The sequence below is a fragment of the Melopsittacus undulatus genome, chromosome 2 (assembly GCF_012275295.1).
Source record: "Melopsittacus undulatus isolate bMelUnd1 chromosome 2, bMelUnd1.mat.Z, whole genome shotgun sequence".
NCBI lineage: Eukaryota > Metazoa > Chordata > Aves > Psittaciformes > Psittaculidae > Melopsittacus > Melopsittacus undulatus.
In genome coordinates this window covers 118876160-118890871 of record NC_047528.1, presented here as the reverse complement: position 1 = coordinate 118890871, position 14712 = coordinate 118876160, and the positions used below count along the sequence as shown (strand labels likewise).

General features: G+C 38.8%; 1 protein-coding gene across 2 annotated transcripts in view; it reads left to right on the top strand.

The window, feature by feature from the left end:
• The window catches only part of NECTIN3 (nectin cell adhesion molecule 3), a 61258-nt gene that overhangs the window by 19589 nt on the left and 26957 nt on the right, over nt 1-14712 (top strand). For both annotated transcript variants that reach the window (XM_034060103.1, XM_031045163.2), the window contains exons 2-4: nt 3219-3557; nt 10221-10517; nt 12414-12531. In XM_034060103.1, the coding sequence (XP_033915994.1) occupies nt 3219-3557; nt 10221-10517; nt 12414-12531 (754 nt within the window). The remainder of the gene's footprint in view (nt 1-3218; nt 3558-10220; nt 10518-12413; nt 12532-14712) is intronic.

The following is a 14712-nucleotide window of genomic DNA, read 5'->3' as shown; positions in this document are numbered from 1 at the left end:
TTTTTTGTGGCTCAAGTGAGCAAAAAGGGATAAAAGATCCCCAAAACTTTGGTCAAATTTAAAGAAAAATGTATGGAAACTTCATGATGCTGTTTTTGCATTGGAGTTATAAAATAAGATCTTGAATAGTAAGGGAATACAGTTGTTTCCTTAAGGGATGTTGTGAACCATGATCATCAAGGACTTAAATATTGTTAAAGTGCAAGCAAGGAAGGTCAGATTTTAGTGATAGGTTTCAAGAGGAGAAGAGCCAGCCTTTATTACAAGAGTAAATGTGTCCTGTTCATCAGTACCTTGGATCAGCTAAGGAGATGAATAACGTGGCCTTGGAGTGTCTTGTTCTTCAGCATCTTGTGCATTGTAAGCCTTTAAAGGTGTACATGTGTAGCTGTTAATTCATTATTCACATACCATCTTTGAGTAACCTATTGACTCTCAAGTGGAAGTCGCTGTCTAAGGAAATACCTTAGTCCTGAGTCTTGGAGCCCTGAAAATCAGCGTGGTAATTAATGTGCTAGTTGGAAGTGTTCTCTTGATTGCTCAGCAACCAGAAGAAGTTAGTTAAATAAGAAGTGGCTGAACATTAAAACCAGAGATGCTATTGCAACAAAGGTGTTGTTGTTCTCACTTGAGCTTTAGGCTATTTTAAAAACCTTAAATGCTTGGGCATATGTATATGCTGTTGTATAAACTATATGAATATGTAAGCTCAAGTTAAATGATTAGCATAGATAAGTTGATATTTTTTTTGTGTGTGTGTCTGTCTTTGGAGCCTGAATATGTTTCAGAAGATGAGATAAATGCTTAAAATGCAGTGTAATGATCTATTGGCTGTACTTCCTTCAGAATGTCAATGAACAAGATGTAACTGATTAATGTTTTAGAGCTGCAAGTGTGTATGTGTATATAAATATATATATGAGGTCTGCTCAGCTCAGTCTGTAGATCTTGAAAGTAGCAGAAATGAAAGTTAAGACGTGTGAAAATATTCCTGTGAGAGCCCAATGGTTTCATGGTACACATGAGCTGTTGGAAGAATTCCTTGGTGGAAAAAATGGTGGGTTTTTTTCTCATCTTCAAAACAGAGCTAAGTCTTAGCTGAGTATTGATTCCTTAAATGTGCTCTGTTTATCTTCATGTAACTAAAGCCTTTAATTATTGGGAGTTGTCAAAAAAGCAACAAACAAAAAGCCCCACCAACCAAGTGAAACCAGAACATTGAAAGGAAACAAAACAGCTTGTGTATTCAACTCACTAGGATAACTTCCCAGTTCAGTTTACCTTCCCAAAAGTCTGAGCAGCTTTTGTGTAAGTTTACTTGTAAGACTTCTCTGTAGTACGTTTGTAGGGGTTATGTGCAGCTGATCATTATGGTAATGTTCAGTATAGGTTAAGATTCAGTAGATATAAATATTTCATGTTATCAATTTCTCAACAAAAGCATCTTTTTCTCCAGTGGCATTACAGAATATGTATATTCTGAAATACTTTCCAGAACTGTGCCTTGTGTGCCTTAAGCTGGAACACGATAGTCAATTACCCCTTAAGAGCACTCTACCTCAGGCTTATTAGGCTAATTATAGCAATGGCAAGTGGAGACAAAATTTGGGCAGAATTCTGCACATTTCAGTTCATGTGGAAATAGTTTCCCCTTTTCCAATGGCTCTCTCAACAGTATGTATTATTAGCTCAGGAGGCATGAGCAGACTGGCCAAAATGTTCATGCATGACTCATGGATTAGTCATGGCAGATATTGTCTGTATGAAAGTTAAGTTTATTAGCTATTTCTTTCCCCCTCACCAGCCCCTCTCAGTGACTGGCACATCAACAGTCTTGCTATGTAGTTCTGGCTTAGTTTGTTTTATTTGTGCAACTAAATGTTTGCATACTGTTGACATTAGTCAGTAGCTTTACACTGAAGAAATCTGTGGCTGAATCTTTAAATCGCTTGTTTGGGTGACTTCATTGACTTAGTTATGGTGTGAAGGCTTAAAAATCAATTGATGGGAAATGAAAAGCTTTTAACAATGGACTTACACATGAAGACATATAGGGAATTATTTTCCTCAACACATGGTTTCAGTTTTGTGTAGGAACTTGTTGACTGACAATGCAGTCAATGTCTCAAGTTGGATGACCTCTTTGTGTGTATGAAAATGGGTCTACTGAAATTTATTCTTGAATCTCATTCCGTGGGTGAATTTTCACAGTAACAGCTTGAGTACTGATTTGATAACTGAAGAGCCCAGTACTTAATCAGCCTGCTCCAAGAGAAGGAATGATTTAAGTTGCTTGAGCATCTCTGTCAGAAGAAGTTGTGAACCAGTGGTTAAATGAGCTACTTGGTCCTGGTGGGTTTCTTTTCTTGAAGGCAGGTGGTGTAAAATGCTGAGTTCAGAATGTATGTGCTACTGTGGGAAGTATTTTAGGTATTGAACGGAATTACATAGAATATTCAGCAAACACTTGATTATACCTTCTCTTGTCTATTTACTGTGTAAATACAAGGAGAAGTTCTGGTGTGAGGACACTGCACTACAGTGTAGCAGAAGGACTGCCTACGTATGATGGAACATATCTCTATTGGAAGCTAGGATCTGAAGTTAGAATTGAGTTGTTAGATTGACTGTCACTATGAAGATGAAGTTGTTTGTGGGATTTTGCCATTTTTATTCTTTTTTATTTGCTTTTTAACTAGTTACTGGTGTGGTAAGTGGTAGAATTTACACTTGGGCGTTTCTCCTTCAGTTAACTTTATTAGCAATCATATCTTTTGGAAGTAAAAATCAGTGTAGTAATTTAAGTTTTTACCTGATGCTCTGGATCAGCAATTAAACTGCTAAAGTACCATGTCTGATTACTGTGGTGTTGGTTGGTTGGTTGGGGGTTTTGGCTAGTAAAGCTGAATACACGCTATGCTCATACCTAGTTAAATTCCCAAAATATCAATGCACTACTTAAACAATTACCAGGTCATTTTTATGATAAGTTATATATTAGTGATAGTATTCCCTGAAGAGTAGTTGCTGTGCTGTTTCTGCTTAAAGTGTGCTTTTGTAATGTCTCCACACTGCTGTGTATCAGCTACAGTATGGTTATTCAGAAGAAAGTATGAATTCCTTCTGAAGAAGGCAAGCTAATTACTGAAAAAGGCTTTATGTAAAGACTTGGGGGCATAACCTTCTTGTGTACTAACTAATAATTCTTTTGCTTTTAGGTGCCTTAGCTGGACCAATTGTTGATCCACATGTGACAGCAGTTTGGGGGAAGAAGGTTGCACTGAAATGCATTATTGATGTAAATGAAACAATAGCACAAGTTTCCTGGGAGAAGATACATGGTAAAAGTTCACAGACTATTGCTGTTCATCATCCTCAATATGGAATATCTGTTCAAGGAGAATACCAAGGAAGAGTGTCATTTAAAAACTATTCACTTACTGATGCAACAATCATCTTAAAAAATGTAAGCTTTTCTGATGCAGGAGAATATATCTGCAAGGCAGTTACATTCCCACTTGGAAATACCCAGTCATCAACAACTGTAACAGTACTAGGTAAGTTAACCTCTGTGAAAGGAGATGAAATGAATAGCACAAAACTGTTAATGAAACTTAATTGCATTTTAGTTTTGAACTCTGTATCAATACATAATATGTATTTGCCAGTCTTTCATAACTGGTGTCTTGGTATTCTTACTAACATCATTCTTTTGGCCCTTGCTGTTTTAGAACTTGCTCTTTGATTGTTCAGATGTGAAAAAATAAGTAAGCAATCCCTATTCAGGCATTGTTCTAACCTAAACATTTAGACAGTGCTTTGAAACTTAGACTTGGCAATGCTGATATTGTGGACCTGTGTATGTGTGTGCTGAGAAGCTGCCAAACACAGCTTCAGCTACCACCTTGGCTAAATTCCCTTGTAAATGTGTTGCTAATATGATAAGCTAATGTAGCTGCTTGGGGTTGGTGATGTAAACTGTTCTTTGCACAGTGTAAATGTAAAGCAAAACTCTATAGACTACTACTGGGAGTTGTGGGAATAAAGAGGCAGTTTAAGCCCTTTACTTGTTGTGGGTTGTCATGATGTGAAGCTTGTATAAACTGTTTTTCACGTAAAGTCATTTTGTCCGTCTTGCTCAGGGTTCAGTATTGCTGTCATAAAGGACTAGTTCTGAAGCACAGATAGACTTTGGTGGTAGTGCAGTATGGGGTAAAATGATTACTGTCTGAAACTTTTAAGTGCATTGATGACTCACCCTCTTCTAACAGTTTTACACCTTCCTATAATAGAGTAGGTCACTTGCAGTAGAAACACAAGTAGTTTGTGATCTTTTTCTACAGGTGAGGTAGTCCTCAGGGAGTCTATTTTTGTAAACTAATGTGCTTTGTTGCATCTTCTTGGTCATAGGTCTCTGATTTGCACAGTAGTAGAACACTGAGATTAATCGGGTGGCTACAGCACAGTACATAAGCTGGTTTTCACCACAAGGTGGGGCAAAATAAATGCATCAAAGCAAGTGGCTTAATCCAATTTGAAACAAGTAACTTGACCAAAGGGATTCTGTCATCTACTAAGCATGTGTCCTTATGGTTGTCTTTTCCATATGTCTTCTGTCTGTATTGCAGATGGCTGTGTCTGAGGCTATTGTAGCAGTCTTCTGGCTTCATGCTGTGCTTTATCAACATACAGTGGGAGGTTCTTACTGCTTTCTCTCATCTCTTCTAGTCAGTTACTGTTTCTACAGTGGTTGTTTGGTGTTTTTTTCAGATCACATTAGTAGTTGTGTCCATTTTGCCCTTTAAATTGCAGGTTTATGGAGAGCTTGAGGAGGAATTTGGGGAACAAGTGTATGGCCTGTGTATTATTCTACATCTGAAAAAGCTGAAGGACCAGAAGTGGTTTGATAAGATCTATATTAACTGCAATTGCAGTTTGACTGGGTGAACTAGTTATCTCATGCATATGGTGGTCCTGGTCATAGAGATTTTCTCATAATTGATGTAGATAGTTGCTGATAATTGTAAGCCTCTCAGTGACTTGATATCAACCTCTGAACTGTAAAGCCCAACTGCTACTTGCGAAGAGATGCCTTACCATCATAGCAACTAACTGACTTGCATGTATAGCTGGGTAGCCAACCCACTGTTGGACTTAACTGTGTTTAGTGGTCTTGGCAGCACGTATTCTGTCATTCTGATAATGTTTTGCTAAACTGGCATCTAGACTTACACAGTAAAAATACTGGGGAAGGAATGGTTTTCAGAATATGCATGTAACTGAGTAATGTTTGAGCTTTTCTGGCCTGAGCTCAGCAGTTCCAAGCTCAGCAGTCTAAAAGCATGGAATAGCTCCAAACAAAACTTAAACCCCGATGTAACATAAAATCAACTCTATTCTGACTGCTTTCTCCCACTGTTCTAAAAAAACTCTCCCTTAAGTGAGAGAAGCCAAGTTCATGTCTTAGGTCAGGAACTGTTTCCAGCCTAAGCATCATTGTCTTTTTTCATAGTCCCTGTTCCTATTTAGCAAAGACTTCATTTCCTTCCTATGTGTAATAGACATGGTTAACTTAATTATGCTTGTACACCTTCAGGCAGAGGCACTGAGGACAAATGAAGGGGAAAAAATAATTAAAGAGAAAAATGTTTGTTTTGCCACAGTACGCTGATTGCTTGAGACCATATTTAGAACCTTTGTCTTACTCTACTTGAGAGCCCAAATTTGTTGACTTTGCTCACTCATGGCTTCATGTTTTCTTAAGGAAAAGCACCGCTAAAGAGGTTAAGACAAAATATGAAAAATGCTTTTGCCTCAAACAGATGGGTTGATCTTGTCAAAAACTTTGGCTCTTGAAACTTACCTTGTTAAATGAGGGCAAAATATCACAGAGAATTTTATGTCAAGCTGTTTTTCAAGATGCTAAACTGGCCAAAATGGTGTTTGAAGGCAAAAGAGATGGTGTGTGGCAGGATAGCTTGCAGAGCAAATATAACTTTAATGTCACTAGTTTGAGAGCTTTACGTGAGTGTTTCAAAGACTTGGTTCAGTTTGCCTTGACTGTGTTGCTAAGCTAGATTTCTCCTTGAGGGTATTGATAAAGTAGACCTTTTTCTTTTGCAGACTAGCTCTTAGCAGTGCTACAAGTTAAGAATGAGCTGCACAGATAAGAATGTCAAAGGTGTATGTCTGTCACCAGGAGCAGATCTTAGACACACTAATGTAGAAAGTCGTACAATAAAGAATTAAAGATGAAAGTCAGTGTAGAAAAAAGATATTCTCCATTCTGATAAAGTAATGGTGTTTAAAAAATGCTAGTTGATTAAATGTACACTTTTATGTGCAATACAATACTTGGAGGCCAAGATATCAAGTAGATAACAAATTAGTGAACTGGCTGGTTTTAAAAAGGAAAACAAGCAAACCAAAGTCCATAATAAAGCATTAATTAGCAGGCTGGAGAAGTTATGCAGGAATATAAGGCTGCTGGTTTAGAAGGGGAAAAGAAACCAAGTAGAAATACTGTTTTGGAAATAAGTTAGTCAAGTAAATGTCAGTTGTGATGTAGAAGGGACTGACAATTCCCAGTGTCATGCTGTTGCCAAGGAATTAGTGAATATAATGGTAAGTGGAAATAATACTGTTTGTGTTGTAATCCTGCCAGTTTCATCTAGACCTCCTGTGCACAATGGCAGAAGAAAATTAGTTCTAAAACTAACAGGCAGTTGAAAAGGTTTATGAAGTATTTAAAACCACAGAGAAACTTTGAGGCTTGGAAACTTAAAGCAATAGGATTTAAGGCTCTTGTTTTTTTGGATGCTTTGTTATCTTTTCTATAAAGAAGTACAAGAACTTGAGCAACAAGAGACCTGTCCATGTGAATGTAAGGTGAATCTAGAGTAAGTAGGGTTAAATTAGGTAGTGCTCATGAATCAGTAAAAGGGCTGTCACAGATGTGCAAATTAGTTGAGGCTTCCTAAGTAACTGTACGTCTACTGCTTGTAACTCAAGTACCATTGATGCTACAACAAGATATATGGGTAGGATGACCCATGTGCAGTGACCCTTTGACAAGCAGACAGAATGGACACTGTTTATCTATTCTGATTATTTAAAGGGGATGGGGAAAACCAGCACTGCCCTTGAACTGTTACATCATGGAAGCAGGTCCCTTCTGATTTTGAATCTTTGTGTGACTGAGGGGCTTCCTTTCCCGAACCAAGCATTGTTCCCATCATCTTTTCCGTTTTACCAGAATAGAGTGCCATGTTTCTACTGGTGGAGCAGGTTCTTTAATGCTTTCCCAAACTTCATGTGTCACTTACCACCATCACTCTGATCTCGGGAAGTCTGTACCACAACTCAAGTGACAGTTTGAGGGAGAACAAAAGAAAGGCCAACCAAAAATCAAAAAAACCCCACCAAACCTCCAAACTCCATTCTTTGGGTAATCTTTTTTCCAAGTTGAAAAGGTAAAACTTTTCCATTGTGAGAGGTGAGATGCTGGTGGCCCCTTTTAATTAGGGGATTCATTCACTAGATATTTATCTTAAATGATGAGTGAAACAGCTAGACTATAGAAATGAGTAGCTGGGGTTTTGCTTCAGTAGTTGGGATAAAGTAGCACTGAATAGACTATAGAAAGAAGAGTCATAATAGCAGTTGATTTCCACTTCTTAGTATGTGGCTATTAGGTTATATTGTAGTGGGTGTGTAGTCTAACAATCATGATTTATGGGAATGTGACAGCAGAAGCCCAACCATTTCTGAAGTATAAAACAACTGAAGCACCAAAACACATTGGATTGGGGGTAGGTTTGTTATGACATGAAATAGTTTTGAATAGTTTGTGTCTTTCTGACAAGTGTAAACATAAGAATTACACAATGAACTGAAAGCAGCCACTGTCACAAATTTCAGATACCACTTGAGAAAGCAAAGGGGGCTTTTTTCTAATAGTTAAGTAAATTTTCAGAATAAAATTATCTTGGGAAAAAATAGGCTTTTAAATGAGTGTCTGTTCTGTTCTCAGGCTACTGTTATTTAATGGTTTTAAAAGAGCATGTCTTCAAGTATGGTAAGTGAAGCAGCATACTGAGTGTTCTGCTTTGGGTCTGAAGGTCTCTGCTACCTTAGTTAAGACTTGCTGCCTTGTACATTCTTTCATAGAGGGGTAAAGGACAAATTCTGGAGTAGTATACTTGTATTGGGGTTTTTTGTTTGTTAGTTAGTTTTAAATTAAAGGAGTAAGATAAATGAGACCTAAAACAGAAATCACCTCCCTGGAAATATAAGTTCTTGTTTGAAAAAATAATGGTAGCTGCTGTTGTTAACTGATTTTGCTGTGATGCAGGTCTTTGGTGTGGGGAGATACAGTAAAAATCGTATCATTATGCTTGTAAGACAACATGAATTTGTGTGCATACTTCTGCATGTTGTAGTACTGCAGAAGCTATTGAGAAGTGTGATTTGGGGGGAGCAAGGCAGTGATGTTTATATTAAATCAGGGAAAAACAAATTGTGGTTTAAATTACTAGGCGATGTAATATCAAGTTCTTCACAGTACATTTCAAAGGGTTTTCTCAATTGATAGAACACATATGTACATCAGATTAAATATTGAAGCTCATTGCAGAAAGGTTTAGTTGTTGCTAGCAGGGAATAAAATATTGAAAGGAGCTCTGTTAGAGGTGTTTTTGATCTAGAAGAATAAGTGTAGAACTTAGTAGGAAAACCCTGCTGTTGGTGTATCTTTGCAGTAAGGTCACTAACAAATCACAGAAGGTAGGGATTCAAGGAAACAAAGCAGAAAATAATCCACACTCAGGATCTGTGCAACCCACCTTCAGTTTGTTAATGAGGTATATTCCTTAAGCACTGCCAGGCATAGAACAGAAAACACTGATTTTTATAAGGTTATCCATTTAACAGTTGCCTTTTCCTTTAGTGAGCAAATAATAAAGGACTTAACTCAGACGTGAGCCATGTTCAGAGACTGAGCAGAAAACAACCAAAAACTGATTCAGGCACTGAATTCCCTCAAGTTGAAAATATTTGCTACCCAATTACCTCTTGAAAGTATAGGTGGTAGAATTATCTTCCCAGGTATTGTGAACTCTACTGCGCTTTGAGATTTCAGCTTCTTGGGAAAAAATAGATGAACTATATTTCTCCTTCTATATGTGATACTGAAAGCCACAGAAGTTGCAAGAGTCATCTGATTTGTAATTGGTGAGGGCTAGTCCACTGAGGTGGACTCTAAAGCATTGTAGTTTGTAGTGATGATTTCATTTCAGAGGACTCAACCTTATTAAATTGAAAGGGAAGGAACATGTAATAGGCTGGTACATTACTGGGGAGCATATATCCACTAATACTGATTATAGAAATGATCCATCCTTGGTTTGTACCTGGAGTACCACAGGGTATTTCTGACTTAGTCTGCAACTGGTAGATGCCTTGCACAGGGCTGAAACAGATTGATTATTTAAGGAGGAATTTTCATTTAAGAAAGCTTTTCATTCTCTGGCCCTCAACAGCAGACTTGTACATCAGGAATCCAACTTCATTTTAGAAGTAATTGTGTTTTCTAAGCCCTCAGCATTTACAAGGGCGAGCAATGGATTTACAAGGAGGTCAGATCCTTTTCTTGAGTCTTGGACATAACATTACGTTAAAATTTCTTGCTTATATAGGGATACATTTACAAGAATATAATATATATAGACAGAATTATATGTATATATAGACAATTATTTGTATATCAAAACCATACAAATTTTACTTGTGCCTAATCTGTATATTTGTACATATTTGATTTTGTATATATGTGTATATATAATACTTAGTGTTAGAGGTTAAATGTCCTTTTCAGCATGGAATCGATTTATATTGTACTGATCAACAGGAGCTTAAATTCTTAATGCCAGGTGTTAACTTGATTTAGTGTTTTAACTTTGAAATGACCCAAATCTAGTAGTATAGATTAAGACTTAAAGTGTAATGCTGCCAGTACATTAGCTGTAGTGAATGAGCAGCATGAAACTTTAATGTGGACAAAGGTGAACTGTATCAGAAGGCCAAAGCTTTGCGGAGTTATCTCTGGTATATGACATAATCTTATTTCTAGGATATCTGATTAGAGTGGACTTTTGCAAAAGGATTAGTTTTATCTAAGATGTGGAGTCTTGTTTAAACTTAACTGTTTTTCCCCTCCCTAGTTGAACCTGTTGTGAGCTTAACGAAAGGACCAAACCCTCTAATAGATGGTGCGAATAGGACAGTAGCAGCCACTTGTACAGCAGCCACTGGAAAACCTGCTGCAGAGATTGACTGGGAAGGAGGTCTTGGTGAAATGGAATCCAGCTCTACTTTGTTTCCAAATGAAACAGTGACAGTTGTCAGTCAGTACATGATTGTCCCTACACGATTTGCAAGAGGAAGACGTATAACTTGTGTTGTGAGGCACCCTGCTTTGGAGAAGGAGATAAGATACCCACAGGTGTTGGACATACAATGTAAGTATTCTCTCAAGTAATTACTGCTTGGTGTATATCCTGTAACCACCCTCCTGATTGCTGTACCCTTTCCACAGAAGAAGAGCACTTAGTATAAGGAAGGAAAAGGGAAAATTAGGCTGTGTAGGAAAGGAGGTGTTAAGAGGTATGTCAGGTAGGAGTAGAAACCTAGGATGTCCATTAAAAATAGTTAAAATGGTGGGCACAAAGCTGGAATACCATTGTTTCTACTGCTTATTTTGGATATTGGGTGAAGGGTAAACAGAATTCAGTTATATTTGACATTGAAAACTTTACAGACAAAATAACTAAGTTATCTGTAAACTGCTCATAATGCTGTATGGTTTGAGCATTACTAATGAAGATTGATGTTTGAGATAAGTTGAGAGTAGGTCTAATGGGGATCATTAATATATTTTCAAATTGCCAAGGGTTTTTTCCATTCTAATTTGTATAAGGAAACAAAAACATAATATATAATGTCCTAAGACTTGTTGTTCAGCTTCAGATTGCCTATGTAATTCAAACCTGTACTGGGCTTGTTTAACATTTGTTAACATTTGTGGCTTTAAAACACATAAATACAAAGTTAGGTGGCTTACAATGCTGCTTAGCTGAAACTGGTTAAGATAAATAAGTGATAAGCCATTGATCTGGTTTTTGTTAGACAATGCATATGTGACCCAAGTGACCAATTTGCAAACTCTTCCTTTTTGGTATCTTGTCTCATGTGTGTGCCGCTTTAAAATCCTCAACTTGAAATCTGTTATTTCAATTAGAAGAAATGTAGTGGCTGGAAAAGAATTAACTTCGCTGTTTTGGTTTGACTAGAAAATCATACGGGTTTGGGTTTTTTCTGTTAGCTAAATAATCACTTGTTTGGGCATAAAATAAAATAGTGAGTAGTGCTGATTGAGTTTTCAATGTTGAAATGAAGTTGTAGATTGAAATGCCATTGATACAGAAACGGAAGCAAAGATTGATTGTGTTACTGTCTAAAACTGCATAAGATAATCAAGTTCCATATTTAAAGTGAAATTAGGGGGTAAGTTGATCTTAAACTCATTTTGAACTGAGTGCTAAGGCATGTTTCAGACCTTCTGCCAGAATTGTATAGTCAGGAGCAAAGCAGCAAGAGGCAGAGATTATATGTCTTTGTTGTGTTGTCTTCCTTCAGTCCCTCCCTTATATTTACAGATAATACTTTGTATCTACCCTTGCAACTACTCTCTCTGCAGAGGAGATGATACCAACTCACACTGGTAGTTCTGCTCTTTAGGTTCTGAGTCATGGAATACTTCAGCTATGTCTCTCAGGCTTATCTAAAGTGGCTTCCTTGCTCTCACGAGCCATAACATAATTCTACATTATGATGGCAGTGGGTAACTGTTAACCTTTTTAACTGGCATATGTGAACTCTTTGATTTCCTAATTACCTGCCTTCTCAAAATGCCAACTCTTGTTTGCTGTATCTTGTTAGGCAGAAGTAGCTCTAAATTACTACCCCTCATTTCCAAACAAAACCCACATTAAACTGATTCTTCTGAAGTCTTCTCACTTCCCCAGAGTGCTGTATGTTTGCAGAAAACACAGTTGGGACAGTTGTACAGATTGAAACAACTTAGTGTTCTCTATCTGTTCCACTGCTGCATATTGTACTGTAGTTTGGAACAGTGTGGGTGTTTTCTTGTCTTTCAGATTAAAAAAATATTACCAACAACAGCAAAACCCCACCAACACCACCACAAAAGAAAGCCCCAAGAGAACTACTTCCCAGCAAGCCAAGTAACCAAACCAAAAACCATCTTCTGCTCCACTGAGCTGGTCAGAGCACACAGTTCATGTTAAATTAAAACATTGTGATTGTTAATCGGTTAAACCTTTTTATTTTGTCAGATGCCCCAGAAGTTTCAGTAACTGGCTATGATGGAAACTGGTTCATTGGAAGAGAGAATGTTCAGCTCAGATGTAATGCTGATGCAAATCCATTACCTATGGAATTTATGTGGACCAGGTAAATATTTATTAAAAAGGGCTTAGTACATGCTTGAAGTGGTATAATCATTGAACTTAAACAACTGTTTTGAAAACAAGAAGTACATGACTTGTATTGGGTTGCAGCAGTGTTTTCTAGCCTTTTAAAAGGTTGCAAGATGTGAATGTGTGTGTATGGGTGAGTGGGTGTCTTGTAAATATACAAGCCCAAACAATTTGTTGTTACTGTCAGGATGTAAACTTCTGTAGTTACTTCATAAAATAAACTGTTCATCTTGCAGTATAGAGTGCAACACCCAGTAAATCTAGTAGGAATCCAACTATTATTAATCCTTTTTAATTATTAAAGTAGATTGTAAACTCTTCAACAGAGTTCTTTGTATCCATGTTTTAAAATCTGGAAATTACAGTTGAAATGTCAAATACTGTTTATGGAATTATAGTGTTGTCATGTTTTTCAAAACTGCTCAAGCAGCTACCAAGGCAGATAAATGCATTGCTTTGCATAGTGATGGAAGCGAGGTTTAACAAACTAACTTAAATAAGAGTTCCATGTCATGCATATATGGATTGGGTGAGTCCTACTCTTAATTTTACTGCTTTGCCTCTGCAGCGATGGATGTAATTTGGGCAAGAGACAGAGGAAGACAATAAAAGCAAGCTTAGATCATAATCTGTCTTGTGAAGAAGAAAAAAATTCAAATAAGCCCAGATACTTTAAATTGATGTGTTGCATGTAGGAACACAGGAAATAACTTTCCTAAGGACAGTTAAGCTATGTGCAACTCCCCCTCCCCTCCTACTGGACCTGTCTTTTCTAAAAAGCCTGTAATCTTCCATTCCAACACTCCAGTCAAAGGAGCCATCCCACCATGTTTCGGTGATGCCTATTATATCATAGCCCCATAGATGTGCCCACATCTCTAATTCCTCTTGTTTATTCCCCATGCTACAAGCATTTGTACAGAGGCATCTGAGCCGAGCTCCAAATGAAGCTGGCTCCTTGGCTGGAGTGGCTAGAATATCACTACATTGCTCAGAGTATTTATTATAGGTGCTGGCAACTGACTGGGTGTGTTGGGATGGAATGATGCCCCCCTCCACCAACACAACTAGTTTAAAGTATCCTTGACAAGTCTGGCAAGCCTTCCAGCAAAGACTCTCTTCCCTTTCTCTATCAGAGCAGCTCCACCATCCCCCAGTAGGCCTGGCCTACAGATTTGTGCCCCATGTTCAAGACACCCAAATCCTTGATTATGACACCACCCTTGTAACCATTTATTAACCTGTCCAATCCTCCTTACCTTTGTAAAGTCCTCCCCTGTGTCTTGGAGAATTGTCGAAAAGACTTTCTGAGCTCCAGAGCCCCTAACCACCTTTCCCAGGGCTCTGTAGTCCTTCTTTATACTCCTAATTCCCAGCTTCCTGGGTTAACAGCCTCCTTCTTTCCTCCATGAGTTAGAGGGGAAGCTTGAAGCCCCTGTGCTGTTTGGGCCTGGAACAAGCAGTCCTGCTTCCTCTCAGCTCCCCTGACATCTTGCAGCTTACTGACAGCATCCAGCAACTCAGCCCCTGCAGCAGCAGGACCTGCATCAGGGAGCAGTGAGCGCAGCCTTGCCTATTGTGCACCTTTCCCTCACCACACCAGTGCAGAAACTCTCCACACTCTGAGCTCTGCACCGCAGCCTCCCCTCTTACCGGCTCTCTCTGGGTGCCTACGCTGGGCACCACTGGGGCAGCCAAGGCAGAGCTCCCACACTGGACCTTGGTCATATGGTGAGTGCTCACCAACCTCCTCATCAGCCCGCACAAACTGCCTCGACCCACTCTGTTTGCCTGCTCTGGTTGCCACGATCCCTGGGTAGGTTTTTAACTACTCACCGTTGCTGCCGCTCCTCCTGGCTCCATCCCCGGCGAGTCACCTCCTTGTGTGAGCTGAGCTGCGGCTCCTGGGCAAGTCCTGTGAGGACTTGAGGCTCCCTCCTCAGCGGCTCTTGTCGCTCTGAGGTGAGGTTCCTGGATGCTGATCTCCCCCAACTCCGCTCCACTCCGGTGTTACAGGCGTCCTCTCTCAAGCCACTCACCTCAGCAACTGACAGAGAATGGCTGCTGATGGCTGGTTTGAATCTGCCACCGAGCCTCATGGCTTCGCCCCTGGTGAGTTGGCTCTTGTGTGAGTTGAGCTGCTGGCTCCTGGGCA